The sequence below is a fragment of the Trichosurus vulpecula genome, chromosome 1, assembly GCF_011100635.1.
Source record: "Trichosurus vulpecula isolate mTriVul1 chromosome 1, mTriVul1.pri, whole genome shotgun sequence".
In the NCBI taxonomy this organism is placed as follows: Eukaryota; Metazoa; Chordata; class Mammalia; order Diprotodontia; family Phalangeridae; genus Trichosurus; species Trichosurus vulpecula.
Window position 1 is genome coordinate 249,036,882 of NC_050573.1, and position 19,191 is coordinate 249,056,072.

Consider the following 19,191-nt stretch of genomic DNA (forward strand, 5'->3'; position numbering starts at 1 on the left):
TTCCTTAGATCTTCCTTGGCTCAAAAGCCCAACTCCCCTCACTATCCCAGGGTAAAACTTCCTGTGGCTGAGGCTGACGCAGCCTCTCAAACCAACTAACCCCAGGGCTTGCCTCTTGTTGTTAAAGCAGACCCTAGCCTTGGAGGTGTTTACTTTTCACAGGGACCAAACCTCCTCCTGGAATTTTTCTTCTGATCTTCTCCAATTGGCCCAGGAAGACCCCTATTGTGCTCCTATTCTTATTTATTTTTACCCACACTTTGTTCACCCTAAGGTGCTATTTTATCTCTTTTATAGGGAAAAATCTTGAGAGCTTGGAATTTTCTGACCTACTCTGTCATCTTCCCAGAATCCTCTAAAACAAAATATTTATTAAGGAATTTTACACATCATTTTACATTTTAAATAAACATTTATGAATCCTTTAATTAACTATAAATATATTAATACATATTTATTTTATTTATAGATATTTGAATACTTGAGCTTATGAGAAGAGAAACTGAGGAAGAAGTACATGACAGGCATGTGGGCAGTGGGGACAAAGGCCCAAAGTTAGGAGATAAAATATTCCTGTTTGAGGTTGTCAATTCAACAGTCAGTGAGTGAATAACAAGCATTTATTAAGCACCTACTCTGTGCAGGGCACTGTGCTAAGTACTGGGAAAAGCAAAAAAGTCCTTGCCCTCAGGGAGCTTTCAGTCTAATGGAGATGACATGCAAAAGCTATTTATGGACAAGCTATGTCCAGAATGAATTGGAGATAATCTCTGAGGATGGTGCTAAAATTAAAGATGATTAGGTGAGAAAGAAAATTTTAGCTGAGACTTGAAGGAAGCCAGGAAAGACAGAAGGCAGAAATAATGAGAGAAAATTCTACATGAGGAGGAGAGACAGGGAAGGTGCACAGAGTCAAGAGATGGAGGGTTTTGTGCAAGGAACACCCAGGAGGCCAGTGACACTGAAGGAGGGGATTGGAAAGTGTGTTCAGGAGAGTAAAGTCTAAGAGGATTGAAAAGGTAGGAGAGGGCCACTTATGAAGGACTTTAAAAGTCAATGGATTTTCTATTTGATCCTGAAGTAATTGGGGAGCCACTGGAGGTTATTGAGTGCAATGGGCATGGGTTGTGACATGGTCAGACCTGTGCTTTAAGAAGATCACATTGTGAGCTGGGGACTGAAGTGAGTTTGAGATCTGGGTCAGGAAAAGCAATGAGAAAGCTATTCAAGAATAGCAAATTGGCCAGTCTGGCTGGAATGTAGAATTGTAGGGTGATCAATGTCTAACAATGCTAGATGCAGAAATGGAGCTTATAAAGCTTTTTTCTGAGCTAGGGAATGAAATGGTCAAACTTGTTCTTTAGGAATATCAATTTAGCAGTCATATGCAAAAAGATGATGATGATGATGATGAAGAAGATGAAGAAGAAGGAGGAGGAGAAGGAAGAGAAAAAGGAGGAGGAGGAGAAGGAGGAGGAGAAGAAGAAGGAGGAGGAGGAGGAGGAGGAGGAGGAGGAGGAGGAGGAGGAGAAGAAGAAGAAGAAGAAGAAGAAGGAGAAGAAGAAGAAGAAGAAGGAGAAGAAGAAGAAGAAGAAGAAGAAGAAGGAGGAGGAGGAGGAGGAGGAGGAGGAGGAGAATTCAGTTAAGGAAGGGAAGGAGGGGAGAGAAGTTAGGGAGGGGGTTGGGGGAGCCTGATAAAAGCTTGAACTATTGTGGTTCTGATGTGAGTAAAGAAAGGTTTCAAGATATGACTGAATAGCCAACAGTAGGTAGCTGATTCCCCTCCTGGATCACTGGTTTGTCATGGTGGAGGGGCTTGCATAGCTCAATGAAACTATAAGCTATGTCCGGTAGGGTTACCAAAGAGAGACAGATCATAGTAGAGAGTTTTGACAAAAGATGATCCGCTGAAGAAGGAAATGGCAAACCACTCCAGTGTCTTTGCCAAGAAAACATCATGGTCAGTATTAAAATGACAAAAGATATGATACCCAGCGATGAGCACCTCAGGTTGGAAGGTATTCAACACTTTACTTGGGAGAAGCAGAGGACAACTTCAAGTAGCTCCAGTACTAATGAAGCAACTGGGGCAGAGCTGAAAGGAAGTTCAGTTGTGAATGCATCTGGGGATGAAAGGAAAGTCTAATGCTGTAAGGATCAATATTGCAGATGAACATGGAATGCAAGCTCTATGAACCAAGGTAAGCCGGATGTGGTCAAATAGGAGATGGAAAGATTAAGCATCAACATTTGGGTGTCAGTAAACTTAAATGGACAGGAATGGGTGAATTTAATTCAGGTGATCACTACATATATTATTAGAGCAAGAATTCCTTAGAAAAAATAGAGTAGCCTTTATAGTCAATAGAAGGGTGAGAAAAGAAGTACCGGGTTATAATCTCAAAAATGATATCTGTTCAAATCCGAAGCAAACCATTCAGTATCACAACAATACAAGCCTATGTTCCAGCCACTGATGCCAAAGAGGCCAACGTCCATCAGTTCTATGATTAATTACAACATTTTCTAGAAATAATGCCAAAAAAGATGTTATATTCATAATAGGGGATTGGAATGCTAAAGAAGGAAATCAAAAGATAACCAAAAGACCTGGAGCTAATTATGGCCTAGATCATGATATTCTTAATGCAAAATTCAGACTTAAATTGAAGAAAATAGAGAAAACAACTACACCATGTAGGTATGAAGTAAATAACATCCCATATGAATTTCAAGTGGAAGTGATGAATAGATTAAAGGGATTAGATCTGGTAGATAGAGTGCCTGAAGAACTATGGACAGAGGTTCACAAGAGGCAGCAACAAAAAAAAAATTTTCAAAGAAAAAGAAGAGCAAGAAAGCAAAATGGCTGTCTGATGAGGCTTTATAAATAACTAAGGAAAAAAGGAAAGGAGAAAGGGAAAGGTATACCCAACTGACTGAATGCAGAATTCCAGAGACTAGCAAGGAGAAATAAGAAAGATTTTTTAAATGAGCAATGCAAAGAAATAGAAGAAAACAATACAATGGGAAAGACAAGAGATTTCTTTAAGAAAATTAAAGCTATCAAGGGAATGTTTCATGAAAAAATGGGCATGATCAAAGACAAAAACGGTAAGGATGTAACAGAAACATAAGAGATTAATAACAATCACAAGAATATACAGAAGAACTATTCAAGAAAGATTTTAACATCACTGATAACTATGACAGTGGTGTGATTACTGATTTAGAGCCAAACATTCTGGAGAATGAAGTCAAATGGGCCTTAGGGAGAATTGATAACAATTAGGAGGTGATGGAATTCCAGCTAAGCTATTAATAAAATCTCAAAAGCTGATGTTGTTCAGGTGCTGCACTAAACATGCTAGCAAATCTGGAAAACTCAGCAGTGGCCACTGGATTGGAAAAGATCAGTTTACATTCCCTAAAGAATGTTTAAATTACTGAACAATCATGCTCATATCACGTGCCAGCAAGATTATGCTTCCAATTCTGCAAGCTAAGCTTCAGGAATATGTGCACTGAGAATTAGCAGAAGAGCAGGTTGGTTTCTGAAGAGGCAGAGGAACTGGAGACCACATTGCCAACATTTGCTGGATAATGAGAAAGCAAAGGAGTTCCAGAAAAACAAACAAACAAAACAAACACCTACCTCTGCTTCATTGATTGCACTAAAGTTTTTGACTGGATCACAATAAAATGTGGCAAGTACTCAAAGAGATTGCTGTCCAAGATCATCATACTTGTCTGCTGAGGAACCTTGTATGCACGCCATGAAGCAAAAGTTAGAACTAAACATGGAACAATTGATTGATTTAAGATTGGAAAAGGAGTATGACAAGGCTTTATAATATCACCATATTTATTTAACTTATATGCAGAGTACATCATGTGAAATACCAAGCTGGAGAAATCAAGCCTACCAGGAGAAATATCAACTGTCTCAGATATGCAGATGATACCCCTCTAATGGCAAAAAAGAAGAGAAATTAAGAAGCTTCTTGATGAGGCTGAAAGAGGAAAGTGTAAAAGCTGACTTGAAGCTGAACATTAAAAAACTAAGATCTTGGCAATTGGTCCCATCACTTCCTGGAAAATAGATGGAGAAGAAATGGAAGCGGTGTCAAATTTTATATTCTTGGGCTCAAAGATCATTGCAGATGGTGCCTGCAGCCATGAAATTAAGTTTGCTCTGTGGAGGGAAAACAATGGCAAATTTGGACAACATATTAAAAAGCAGAGACATCACCTTCCCAACAAAGTTTTGTATGGTCAAACCTATGGTTTTTCCAGCAGCAATGTATGGCTACGAGAGTTGGACTATAAAGAAAAGCTGAGCACTACAACATTGACACTTGAATCTTGGTCCTGGAGAAGACTTTTAAGAGTTCCTTGAACAGCAAAGAGATCAAAGCAGTCAATACTTAAAAGAAATTAATTCAAACTGTTCACTGGAAAGTCAAATACTGAAGCTGGAGCTTAAATACTTTGGCTACATAATGAAAAGACAGGACTCCTTGGAAAAGACCCTGATGTTGGGAAAGATAGAAGACAAAAGGAGAAGGGAACAGCAGAGAATGAAATGGATAGACAGTGTCATGGAAGCAGTGAACATGAGCTTGGATAGACTTTGGAAGACAGTGGAAGATAGAAGGACTTGGTGTGCTCTATTTCATGGGGTCATGAAGAAGCAAACATCTGAAGGACCCAATAATAACAAAACAAAAGGTAGCTGATTGGGTGCGAGTTAGGGCAGTGAGGGAGAGTAAAAAGTCAAGCATGCCTCAGTTCACAATCCTGGTTGACTGGAAAGATGGCAGTATCTTTGACAGAAAGAGAGTAGTTAAGAAGAGAGGGCTTAGAAGAATATAATTATTTGGACATGCATTAAAAATGTCTCATGTTACTTTTTGATCTATGCTAAATATTTGTTGCATGTGTGTTCAGAAATAAAATCCATCTCAGAATGTCCAGCTCTGACACTGAATTCCTTAAGGTGGTTAAAAAAAAAAAAGGTAAAGACAGTCTTTTCAAATATCTGAGCTTAAAACTTTTCTTTTCCATTAAAGCAAAACAAAACAAAACTCTGAAATCTTTTGTTTTTATATCACTTTCATTTCCAAATATAACCTTTTCCATGTACCTCCCTGGAGAGTCATCTACTCCAACAAAGAATACAAAAGAAAGAAAAAATGTCAACTCAGCAAAACTAACCAACACATCCACTGACTCTGATAGCGCATGTCATCTTCCATACTCAGAGGCTCCCCTCTCTTCAAAGAACAGGAGTTATTTTCTCTTTCTCTTCAGGATGATGATTGTTTCAATTGTTTTCAATTGTTCCTTCTGATTCAGACTCCTCCCTCTCAGTCGTTCCACGCATTCAACTGGTTGCCGCATCTTATGTTTTTTACATGTACAGTATCTCTTTTAACTGTCCGCTCATCATTCACACAACCATCACCCTAGTTCAGGACCTCATCATCTATCATCTAGAACATTGATACAGCTTCCTCTTTGGATTTCCTGTCTCAAGTTTCTCCCTACTTCAGTTCACTCACCACACACAGGCCAAAATGATTTTCCTAAAAGCATAGATCACCCCCCTGCTCAATAAACTCGAGTGTCTCCCAATTACCTCTAGGATCAAATGCAAACATCTCTGCTTGACTTTTAAACCTCTTCATTATGCTGTCTCCAAACTCTTGTGCATCATAATACACTAACTCTTTTTTATATGCTGACTAGTTTTCTTGTCATTCCTCACACAAAGAATTCAATCTCCCTTGTCGGTGCCTTTGTACATGCAATCTGTATGGTACATATGTACGTACATTCAGGGCCTGGAATGTACTCCCTTCTGACATGTGCCTTTTTGGAATCCCTTGTTTCCTTTGAAGCTGTGTCTTATATAAGACCGTCCCTGATTTCCCCAGCTGCTGGTCCCTCCTCAACAAATTGCTTTTTATTTATTCTTCATTTACTTGGTATATAATTTCATGCAGGCCTGTTTTCTGCCTCCATAGGGAGCAGAGACTGTATCCGAAGTGCCTGGGAGCAGCTAGGTGGCACACTGGATAGGGCACTGGGCTTGACATCAGAAAGACTCATCTTCATAAGTTCAAATCTGGTATCAGAGACTTGTTAGCTGTGTGACCCTGAGAAAGTCGCTTAACCCTGTTTGCCTCAATTTCCTCATCTGTAAAATGAGCTAGAGAAGGAAATGGCAAATCGCTCTAGTATCTTTGCCAAGGAAACCCGAAAATGGGGTCACGGAGAGTCAGATACAACTAAAACAGCAACTCAACAACAACTCCCGGTTCTTAGCACACAGTAAACAATAAATGCTTGCTGATTAACTGATCAATAACCAATAATTTCACGATATATATTTAACCAAATGTCTAATACATTGGTAACATTCTCCAGTTGTAATGAGTGATTTGATAATGATATGATGCTGGGTTCTTTTAAAAATGTGTTTTGGATTATTTAAAAATTAATACATTTGATTCCACGTCATGCACATCCATTTATTAAAGTTTAATGTTGTATGATGATATTTTTTAAACCCTATATGAACATTCAAAATGAATAAAGATATTAAGCAGCAAAATACCAGAGAGGAAGTAGATAAGTAGATATATCTGGTGAGGAAGACCAAAATCGATGACAGTTTTAAAGTAGCTGAGGTATTAAATCTGCATTTATCAAGACCATAGGGCAAAATCTCAAATTAATGAAGCCTAACATTTTCGGGATTTGTCAGATGATAACCTTCTATGGGAAGCTATTTCCAGGGCATTTAATCATTTGCTTCATATTCCTCTGGCTGGTAGCCCTTGGATATTCTTGCTGAATTTATCAAATGGCATCTGGCTTCCAGAGTTAGGGTAAAATAGCCTAGACCTAAATATTTTCACAGCACAGTGCTAAGCAAAGAGGAGGGCGTGTGTGTGTGTGTGTGTGTGCATGCGCACACGCTTGTAGGACAAAATCAGTACCCTATTCTTTGGGATTTTAGGCATGTATTTTTGAAATTTTGTAAAGTTAATTTTAGCAGTAAATATAATTGTCATCCCTGGCCCAGGGCCCTTTAAGGACTCAGACTCCTGTAGATTTGTTGGATCAGTGAGGCCTGGTTCTCTAGAGGTTAGGTTCTGTTTCTGGCTCTGCCCCTACCCTAGAGTAAAACTCCAAGAAAATGTCCACAACAAAGCTTAGATATGGCGGCCTATATGTAGAGTTACCTTATATATGGATACTTGTGTTCCTTACCACAAAGGTACTCAACGTACAATATGGGTATTGAGTGCGGGACAGTTTTTTTTCCTCCAATACAGAAAATTTATAAGATGCAAGGCATTCATAAGTAAGCTTAAATACAGAAAGTATAAAATACTCAAACCTTCATATTGCCCCCTTCTCCTACATGTCGCCCCAAACACTAATAAACACTTGATGTGAACAGATATTTCCCATTCCCCTTAGACATACCTTGTCTAAACAACTCACAACAATTATCATGGATGGTTGGCAATGTCTTGATACCCTGGCATCTTGTGGCATGGCTTTAGTCTTCCAGATACAGAATCATTTTATCCACTGAGAAACATATTGTCCAAAAAAATTCTTACTCCTGAAAGGCCAGCGTTGATCAAGCTCAGAGACTGAGGTTGACCACCCTCACCCTTCCCAATTTGGAGATGTCCGTTCTCAGGATCAGTAGTCTCAAACCTATGTTCAGAAAAGAAATAGAAAGGCAGAGACAGTCAGGAATTGGAAGTATATAAAACCAGACTTAGGCTTGCCTGGTCAAGCACAAACCATTTGCCACTGGTAAGTGCTTCTCTTATAGAAGACACTTTCTGTTGCAGTTGGGTGAGGGTGGGGGTGTGATGAAACAGGGGTGTTAGAAAGATCCCCACTACTACAAACATTTTTAAAACAACTTAATGTATTTGATCAAATATCATGTACACCCATTTGTTAAAATGTTAATGTTTTGCTTAAAAGTATAGCAAAAGGATTAAACGATTGGAGCCTTTTCATAGCTTACTGTGCATGCGTGTGTGTGTGTGTGTGTGTGTGTGTGTGTGTGTGTGTCCAGGGTCCCTAGTTTCTAGTCCTGGGCCTCCAACAACCAATCACCAAGTGGCAGCCCCAGTAACAAGGTCAAATTAGAAGAATCCCCTGTGTCCTCTCAGCAAAGGACTAGGCATAGAGGTAGGGAACCTGTGGCCTTCAGGACACGAGGCCTTCTAGGTCCTTGGGTTTGAAGCCTTTTGACTGAGTCCAAGTTTTACAGAATAAATCTTTTATTAAGGGAATTTGTTCTGTGAAGTTTAGATTCAGTCAAAGGGCAGCATTTGAGGATTTAGAAGGCCACACGTGGCCTCGAGGCCACAGGTTACCACCCCCCCGGACTAGGGATGTGTCTTACTCCATGTAAGAAGTTCCATTTTAGGCCCTCAATTTCATTAAATTAATTGTGATACTCATAAAATTGACCCCAGTTTCCCCTGATCAGCCTGCATTAGATACATACACATAGTACACACATATGTATACATATATGTAATATTTATTACATAAAGGACACAATCTTTTTTATGGTAGCTGTGGATAAAAGGTAGAGCAAGAAAATAAGGAAGCAATTATTTTACTGATTTGCTAATTTACTAATCAAATTTACTAATTTTACTAATTATATTTACTAATTTACTCATCAAGTCAAACGTATACGAGCAAATAAAGAGAGCATGCATCCTATAATCTCCAGGGTTCTTATGAATGTTTGGACTGAAACACTGGCAATAATACTTACAAAATAACAGACTAAATTGGAACCCAATGATGGGGAAATTAAAATGCCTCCCTAAAGAAAGAGAAAGAGAAAACTGGACATTTGTCAACTGTTAAGTCTCATTTCCATTTCCAGTGGAATCAGTTATAAAAAGAAAAATCTTCCAGTACCTTGGGATAAGCAGCAGTGGCTTAATGAATAAGCAAAATGTCCCCAAGCACGAGTAAGCTGCACGATGTTGGAAATGTACCAGGGGGCCATTTTGTAAGCTGGTATCACAGTCTTGTATTTTAGTGGATTGAAGGAAATGAGCCACTGCTTTAGAGCACTAAACAGGCCCCTTGTGGCATGGAAGTGTAACTGCACCTTCCAAGAGTGCCGTACAACTGGAGAGCAGATTAGGTACTGCGGCAATTTGGCTCATTAAATCAAGAGAAAATGGCATCACTGTTGAAAAGATCGAATCACGCAACAAATGCATATAAGTATTGCAGTAAATACATCCAAATACGCCAAATTATTCACTAATGGAATCTCAAAAGGTAATTTTAAATTGCATTAGATATGAAATGGTCCGGGGGCCTTCCAGGCACATGTTTACATGATAGACTATTGAACGGAAACCGTTCAGAAGCCACATAGTCATGTGCTCTCTTACAAAAGCAGAGACAAGTTCCTTTGCCAGATTTTCCTCTTGGGCTTTAGAAAGACAATTCTGTTTGAATCACTCCCTAGGACTTCCGGCATTTGAATATTGAGCTAGTGAAGCTAAAAGTCCATGAAGGAACATGAGGCTGGGGGACAGGAGAAAGTTTTTCTTAGTTTGTAGTTATAATCATACCTGTATTGAACCTCATGGGCAAGCTGGCATGAAAGCTGTTAAGATTAGGGAAGGGAGAAACCTTTGAGTTTAAAACATATATAATTCTCCATATGTAATGAATAATGAAAACAAAGTATTGCTATTTAACATAAAATCCTAGTCACCTACATTACAAACAGTAAAACGACGACCCGGAAAAGTTAAAATAGCCACATATATAAAATGTGGGTTGACACATTTATCCTGTTACCACATAACATGTATATTATGTAATACATATTTAATATTTTAAAAGTTATTTAGTAGGTGGGAAATGATGCCATTTTATTATGATTGCTGACTGACCTACTGACAACATAAACACTAATAAACGTATTAAACATATTCCAAGAATCAATATTCTTCAATATGATATTTTCCTTTCATATTAATTTATATTATAGTCTTTGTCACATTGGACAGAAGACATTGTCCATCTGGTATTTTTTGTGGAAAAGGGTGTAATAGAGGGAATGTAAAGCAGAAGCAGATTGATGATCCTCAGACAAGCTGATTTTGTGACTGCAAATGGCAGATAGAGAAGTAGAAGGGAAGTTCAAGCTCATACAAGCCAATGAGCTTGAAAAACTGAGACCCAGGGAGGCTGTGACCTTTTTCCAAAGTCAGGAGGCAGAGACAGACCTTGAACTTGTTTAGGTACCTCTTCCTCCAAATACAGCGCTCTTGTCAGTGGACCATATTTCTAAAAGCTTTAATTGAATGAAAAAGATAGGATTTTTTTTTAATTAAAGGAATTGTAATTGAATTTAACTAGTGTATCTCAAATTGGCTTCTATGTGTAGAGTCTTTAATGGTTTCAACTCCCCACATCCTATCGGGAAAAAAAAAATACAAATTTAAAGAAACTCTAGAGATCTAGCTAAGTAAAGTCACCTCAGGGGCACTTAAGGATGAGACCAGAAGGACAACAAATAGACAATGGTAAAGACCTGTAAGGACTTTAAAAATAAATGCCTTTCACCATTGTGTGGGGTACAAGACCCCTACCAACAGGAAATAAAAATTCATAAAATAAAGAGGTGTCTAGAGGAGGAACAGAAAGTATTTTATTTAATTCTCATGAGAAAAGGGCATCACCTCCACTAGGACAGACTAGAGGAAGGAGGTGGACCACAAAGGCAAATCACAAAGGCAAATCCCCAACATACATCCTATCGCAAAAGAACTCCCACGTACCACTATCCCTCCTCTCCATTGGCTGGGAGGTGGGCTTACAATCTAGGCGCGAAAAGCTAGACAAAGAACCAGGAAATCGAATATAGCCAACCAGAAACATATCTCCTTCTTTAGTAACTAGCTGCTGATGTGGCAATAATATGGCTAAGGTAAAGAGGAGGAATGAGGAAAGAGGGAGGGGGCTTCCTGGAGCAGGGAATGAACATCCCATATGTGGTCCTTTTTGTCCATATTTGGTAACAATTCTGTGCTGGGGGGGAGCACTTATTGCCCCAAGGCCCCGAATTCCTGAGAGTTAGGTGATCACATTCCGACAAGGTTACATCCCAAGGTCTATTCCATCCTCTCACTGCCCCTGCTTATTCCAGAAATAATTCTTATATTTTCTCTCTCTGTGAAGTCTTCACAAGAATTATCTCCCACTCACCATCAAGGACGTTGAAGCCCATGCATTTAGGCTCTAACATCAGAGTCTTGGACTTGTTTCTTGAGGAAGTAGGAATGGCAGTGAAAGGAATAAAAAATGGAAAAGTCATTCAATGAATCCAAGTGTCATCAGAGTAGGTCTGTGTTGGAGGAAATACTGTTCTAAAGATGGTAAGGGATTGAGTCTCCTAAAAGAGGAGAAGAAACCAAGGGCATGGAAATGTCAGACTTAAATGACTTAATTAAATCAACAATCACTGGCCAATATGCTTTCTTCCTCATTTATATAAGGTTGTGTGAGTGAACAGTTTACATATGATTGAGAGGCATCTCTGATGATATGTGGTAAATAGACAAGACTTTAGTCATTGACATTCTACAGTAAACCACACCTTTACATACAACTGACTAAAAGGTGTAGAAAATACAAAGTCTTGTTTATTGACTGTTTAAAGACAAAGTCACTTAATTCAACAGAGCAAAACACCACCTTACAGGAAACTCCAGAACAAAAATGTCTCCCAAACATGAATCAAAATCATACATGATTTTTCGAAAGATGCCAAACAGACAAAAAAAACCCACAAAATTTTGTTCTAAAAATCCTCTAGTCATTACAAGTGAAGCACAAAACAGGGCAATGTGCACTTGCCAAAGGTCTTAATCCCTGTCATGGAAGCGGTCCAGAGTAGAGTCCAAGTGGAAAAAGCAATCTCTAATTCCCTTTGAAATGAGATCCTTTAGATGCCCCTTTTAGTAGATGGCATCATACTAACTGAACCAAGCCCTAGACCACTGTAGAGATGCCTAAATGAAGTGTGTAATCGTTCAAAAGTTTTCCCTATGAACCTAGAAAAAATAAAGCAATGAAGAATACCTGTTCCCCAGACTATAATATTCATTTGGATGAACAACAGATTGAATTTATCAGAACTTGGGCAAGCACTGCAAATGGAAAATGAATTGCGCCTAGAATGAAACATGGCAGAGGGAGTGGTAGAGGTTGCCTTTTGGGGGCTGTGTACAAGCTTCTCTTTGAAACAAAAAAACTCACCTTTTTTTTAAATACCAGTATTTTTCCAGATGTGTTATATGACTATGAAAAAAGGACTGGAGTTGAATGACACGCCAAAAGCAATGGTGGGCATGAGAAAGTCACAATACATCAAATATGAGGAATCATGAACAAGTAATATAAAGGACTTCATTGGAGAAACGTATGATTAAAAAATTCTAGGCTGGTCATAGGACATAGCAAGTGTTAATCAAACAGGGCATTGCCTGAGTTACATAAGAGTGAAGGATAACCAATGGACAGTTTAGATATTCCTGTTATTCACACAACGTCAAGAGAAATGTGCATCAGAAGTGGGATTATGATAGGTCATGGACCATGGTCACACAGTATGGACAGGTGAGGAAAGGTTACAGTCTGCATTGGTAGAAGGAACGAAGACAGTGAGAACATGAGCGATCCATATAAATATTGAGGTCAGGACTTTCTAGACCATCTATCTACAAGTAGAGTGAGTCTATTATGTTCTTCATTTCACTGAAGTAAGCCTTCCTTCTACAAGCCTACATGACATACATGTATTTACTGGGGATTTGTTTGCCTCAACAGGGGAATAAACTTTCATATTAGGCAATGAGATATTTTCTGACTATAAAGATGAATATTGTTTCCCTCTCATTTTGGAATTTGTGGAAAGTATAGGAGAAATATCTGGAGGTAGGCTTCCTCTTCTCCACATCTACTTGAGAAAAAATAAATTATCAAGATAAAATGCCTATTTCCAAATTTATTCAACCCTAATTGACTTAACCCAAATTTGCAGGTTCTTTATTATTCTTGGCAATGGAAAACCAAGAGGATATTTTAAAATTGCAAAGTTTTCAAACTTTAACTATCCTAGTATCAACTTCTCAACTACCAAAATCTTCATCGTTGGCCAACATGAAAAATAGGTGGATTTTACTTCTTTTCCTAACACCCTTGGGATTAGAAATATTAATTAGACGGTCAAAATGCAGGTAGCTAGGGTAATGGGATATTTGGTTTTCAAAAAAAATTGATGAGTTGATTGCTGTAGAGAAATTTTTAAAAAACTGAATTTTCCTGAATTAAAATTTTTTTAAAAGGCCTATGAATTATGATGTCTTTTTGAGAGTTCTTGCTATCTAAAGCTTGTGGTGGCTTAAGAGCATTCCTTCTCACTGGTCATAGCAATAACAATCCATTAACCTGCATCTGATAAAATGAGATGAGGTATTTAAGTCACTTTGCAAACTTTAAAAGGCCATATAAATGTCAGTCATTATCACTTGTTGGGAGCAGCTTTCTATTTCTCTTTTTGAACTGTCTTATTTAATTCCCTCTGAGTTTAATATTTACATCAGACATGTGGAACAGTTCCACGAAGGCATAAATAGAAATCACCCAATATATGAAAGTCATCATGTACACACGCTGGAAGTAATGGAAAATTCTACCTCCTTTTTGGCATGACTGTATTCTTGCCTTTTATACCGTGTAGGCAAATTTGCACTTGTTGCAACCCCGATATATGCTGTAGAATTTAAGTAATGCAGTTGCTTTCTACCAAGCAAGTACAATACTATCCCTGAATGGAAGATGTAAGCATTTAGAGGTTGTCTGGTGGCCAGCAGGTTGGTAGCAATTTTTTTAAAAACCATTATCATGATTAACAAGAGTCATTTTGCCATTTTTTGGTTAATTTCTGTGCCTGCTTAGAAATCTGAAATTATATCATGGGTTCACAATGTCCTTTCATAAATGAGGGCAGTGACTTAGGAAGGAAACATAATATAATGAATATGACAGGGCTACGTGCAAGTACAGCTGTAACACATAAGGAGTGCTCTAGGTCAGCATATTGCCAAAAATCTCTGATTTAATAAGTAGGAATATAAACTTTGTCAATGGGAGAGAAGAACTTCTTGTAGCAGTTGGTTTTGCAAGTTGTACTGGTCAAAAAAATTCATCACCTGGTAGCCAGCTATCTAGAAATGATGTGTCCAGTCTAATGTTGCTTTTTGATGACAGACACAATTTGTTGGTGGGCCCATGCTGGAAATGTTTCCCACTGGACAGGACGTTCCAAGGTTGGCCATAGAAGATCCAGATCATTTCCATGTAGTGACTAGCCATCAGCATGGAACTTTACAGGAGGCCAAGTATCACATGGTCCAGAAACATACACATTCAGTTGTGGACATTACTTAACACTCAGATTTTTGTAATTATACAGAATATAAATGAAGGATTTGAAACAATTATATATAAATTAGATTTAGTATGCATATACACACGCATCACAACAGTTCAGAAAAAAAAAACTTCAAAATATGGATGTTTTACATACCACATCAATTAGATTCCATTCAGTTAATGCTTACAAAGAATCTACTGTGTGCTAAGGAGTTTGCTAGACATTGGGAGAGATGTAAGGATAAATAAGATGGTCCTTGCCCTCATGGAGCTTACAGTCTAATTAGTTCAGGTATGACACATACAGAAAAAAAAAAACGCTTTTTCAACCAAGAATGAGAAAAGCTTATAGAAATAATAAATCAAGTGTTATTTAAGGTCTAAGCAAGCAATATTTTTGATGTTGGGTAGGGAAAACTAAAATGTGGATATAATAAAGGGGATGAGTAGCTCTATGCAAGAAAACCTATGAAAGATCTGGTGTAGGTAATCACAGTGGAGAAAATGAAGATTAGTTAGCAAGTATTATTTCATACAAAACCAAGCATGTTCCTTTTCTTCTAAGAAACCTTCCCTGATCAATCAACTACCTATGACTGCTTCTATATTCTGCATTGCTTTATTAACTCATGTAAGAAATCTGTATTTATAAGGCACAAACTGTCACTAGACTGTGTTTTCTATTTGTCTGATGTATCTAGGTCCTATTTCCCCAACTAGACAGAAGATAGGGATTTTTTCTATGTCTTCTGTTTCACTACTTCTCAGCAATGTGTTGGGCAAAATATAGACTGAATAAATGCTCACTGAATGAATAGACGAACAAAATCATAAATGAAATTTTAATTATAAAATTTAATTCAGTTTTACCATGAGAATTCCCAAAGGAATACTGTGGAAGTTGATGATTAGGAGAAATTAAAGAGAAGAAAAATTGAAAACAAGTATTAACAGAGAGTAAATAGAAACCTCATCAGTTTTGGAGCCTAATCTATGGTCTATCTTATTTCAAATTAACATTTATCTTAATAAAAATGTTAGAGCTTATGAACTAATATTAGAAAAACAAGAGTTCCATTAAATTGCTTAACAATATTATTTTGTAATTTGTAATGGTGTACATAAAGCATGCATCTCAAATCAGATATCTAGTTAAATGATCCATTTAGTATGAAATTACTTAATTATGTTTACCATGATGACAAGAGTAGTGACAAATTCAGTGAAAAAAAAAATATCAGTTAAGACTGATCTTGTGACTTGATAGACAAAATAATTGGTCAATCAGAATTAACCCCATTCTCTCCATCACTTCCAGTTGCCAGGACTTGTCTATCCTGGCTGTTACATATTCAGTATTGTTCTGAGGCTGTATGGACAATGTTAATATCTCATTAGCATCAATACTACCAACAACTTGGGTATACTTAAATGTAAGTCTCTAAAAAACATTAAACTGAAGTCGACCATTCTTAAGCTAGTGCCTTTCTAGCACAGATTGTCATTGAGGGACTTTTCTTCCATACAGATAATACCATCCAAAGCTGTTTCTCCTTGGTCCATACGTAGCCACAAAAGAAGGACTTGAGTTTCCATTGTTTTTTTCACTGCTAAAATGAGTAAACACTTTATTACTATTATTTTGAAATTTTGCCATTAGATTTTTTGGGGGTGGCATACAAAGTTATTCAAGTGGAAAAGAAAAAATTCAAACCAGTCACCAGATCCAAAATTAGCATTTTATTCAGAATGCTGGGGTCAGAGGTGTATCATTTATATTCTGGTACACAATACAGAGGCAAAGCTGTTGTCAGAAGTCTCTCCAGTTTAAAAGCTTTTTTTGTTTTTGTTTTTTTTAAACACACACTTAGCAGTGCCACCAGTGTCAGGCCACCCCTTTCTTTTTTTGGTACAAATTATGTAAAACATTTGTGCTAAGAACTTTTCTCCCTCCCCAAACAAAAAAAAATTAAAATTAAAAATAAAATTAAAATTAAAAAATTAAAAATTGAGTATTCTAACTACAGCTCAACAATTGAATCAAATGTCACTTGTTTTAAACCTGTTTTGTAAATATTTTATCCATAACGAAAGATATAAACATGCAAAAACCTGAATCCATAGTCCAAATAATACATACACATGTTCTGAAGTTTCGCACTTCTCCATAGACTATGCCAATAAAACATTATGTACACATACGATTTTTACAGTGAAGTGGAAAAAAATACAAGAAATAAAAAAAGTGTACATGGATTAAGACCAAAATGTGTCTAACATTCTAGCTTAGGAAAAAATTCAATTCTGCTACAAATTGGTGATATGAAAACTCCCTTTATTTGCAACCAGCTGCGTAAGTTTTAGAATTTTAGTGAAAAAAAAAAATCTAAAGTCTAAAACTAGAAGTAATGTACATTTCTCAAGCTCATGGTCTCCTCCCCCAAGGTAATAAAATCATTCCATGAGGTTTTTCTTTTTTTTTTTAAATTCTGTATTTTAATAAAAGCAAATGCAATGTAACAAAAGCATGTTGAAGCATATCATGGTTTAACTTACTGCTTCCACCCCAACATATTTGTCTCTTTTACTTATCATTTCAGAAATCAGTACCATTAAAGCCTTAAACATAAAACTAATTCCGATCTGAAAAAGGTACAAAAAGGCACATAAAATCCCAGTGCTTCTGTACTGTAAAATTCAAGTGTAACTGAGCTCAATATTTTTTTTCCAAACAGTATTGGATCACTGATATTCCCACTGAGCCCCAATGGGTTTGCAGCCTATGCCAAAGCCTTCAGCAAGCACTTGTGCTAGTAGACTACAAGGTTAAAGCCTAGCTTCTGTATGCTTTTTTTTTGTTTTTTTGGGAATATCAGTTGAAATGTTTGTACTTGTCCAAAAACCAAGTTCATTCTGCAAGTTCAGTCATCACCGCCGCCATACATATCGGCAAGTTTCTTGAAGCGCGGGCCCCAGTCATTTAGGTAATCATAGTCCTGCTCACCACCACTACTTGAAGAGTTTAGGGAGCTCAAAGATCCGGCAGTGGAGCCACTGCCTTCATAGTCAAAGACTAGCAGGGAGTCATATGGTGGAGCTGTGGGGTCATTGTCAGCAGCTTTGAGTCCCTGAGAGACAGAGGCAGAGAAGAAAGATAAATATGAGGTTGCACATCTCCAAAATGCTTTAATATCAACATAGCTATATATAAACATCATAATCATATTCCTTTGATGTCAATATTGATGTTGTCTTTCGACAATATCCATTGTTAAGTGACAATTGATATGGCAAAACACAATATCAGTTGTTGAGACGTTATCAATATCACATGCAATTCCTTTTGTAAAATCGGTATTTTTCAGGTGTCAGGTGAAAACTATTACCTTTTTCAAAATAATCACTTTGTGCTAATGCTAAAAATTAGGCATCTTTGTTATTTCTTCAAAACATGGAGAGCAAGTACTTCTTATTTCCCCCTCCTGGCTCAATTTGTTCCCCACCCACCCAAGAAAATCTAAAATATCTTGAGGAAAACACAGGGTTTTTAGGCAGTGGTAAAAAGTAACTAGGGAAGCTGAGTGATACAGACTAGACTGCAAACGCAAAACAAACAAGGCATTATAGGGGAAAAAAAGCAATTGTATAGGGAGGCATTTGTCTTAAATAGGCATTTAAATATAGATTTGAGTAGGATTAATTCTTACCAAAATATTTCACTGAACCATTTTTTTCTTAATTTCTAATTAGGCCAAAAGAAAATTGTGGAATGGATCCTCTAAAATGTGCATTGACTGATACTTTTAATATCACAGTGCTGACTTTAGTTTCCCTCGTTTTTGCTTAACCCAGAGCAATACTACTGTGCCTTTGAATTTTAGGGAAAATATGTATATTCAGTTCCCAAGAAAAAGATGGAAGGAATAAAGAAGAAAAAAACACATCATTTGCTCTACTTTGTACCACTGCGAGGAGATGCCCTCTTTTCTCTCATTTGGGTCTTGGTTAGCTAGAGCTGATGTTTCTTATCTCTATGTCTTCCATGGTAATGAATTATGTAATTGAGTTTCATAATATTTTTTACAATTAAAAAGAAATCTAAATAATCTAAAATTCATCATTTTTAATCCTTAATCAGTCTTACTTCTACAATTATTGTCTCAGCAAGTGTATTTATCCTAATCTCACTTTTCCAAAATATAATATTGTCCAATATTTTAAGAAAATCATCAATCTATTCATTTTTTAAAATTATTTTTTCTGAAGATTCACCAATTTGTTTATTCAGAAGATCAACTGATGAGGAAGAGTGAATGAGAAGATTAATGGGAGAACTCAAACCCTGGGAGACTGATCTTGATCATATATAAAATTATCTCAACCTAAAAATTAACTATAATTTAAAATACAAATATTTGTAGATTTAAGTATCTTTATGTAAATATGCAGGTACATACATATTTATAAGTTTTGTAATGATACACAAGGTGCAAATTGGAAAAAGTTTATATATGTGTACATACATACAAACACGTAAGAACTTATGGTTGTTCATGCGCACATGTGTGCATGCACACACACACACACACAATCTTATAGAGACAGATTTTTAAAATTCTAACGATATTGTCCCAGATGTCTTTACTTCATCTCCTGTCTACATGT

At 37.0% G+C, this 19,191-nt stretch overlaps 1 protein-coding gene across 1 annotated transcript in view; it reads right to left on the reverse strand.

The window, feature by feature from the left end:
- Window positions 1–16,246: 16,246 nt before the first annotated feature.
- CDH2 (cadherin 2) overlaps window positions 16,247–19,191 on the reverse strand; it is a 265,943-nt gene continuing 262,998 nt past the window's right edge. Inside the window, exon 16 of the mRNA XM_036743695.1 lies at window positions 16,247–17,654. Within this exon, the coding sequence (XP_036599590.1) occupies window positions 17,448–17,654 (207 nt within the window). The 3' untranslated portion in view covers window positions 16,247–17,447. The remainder of the gene's footprint in view (window positions 17,655–19,191) is intronic.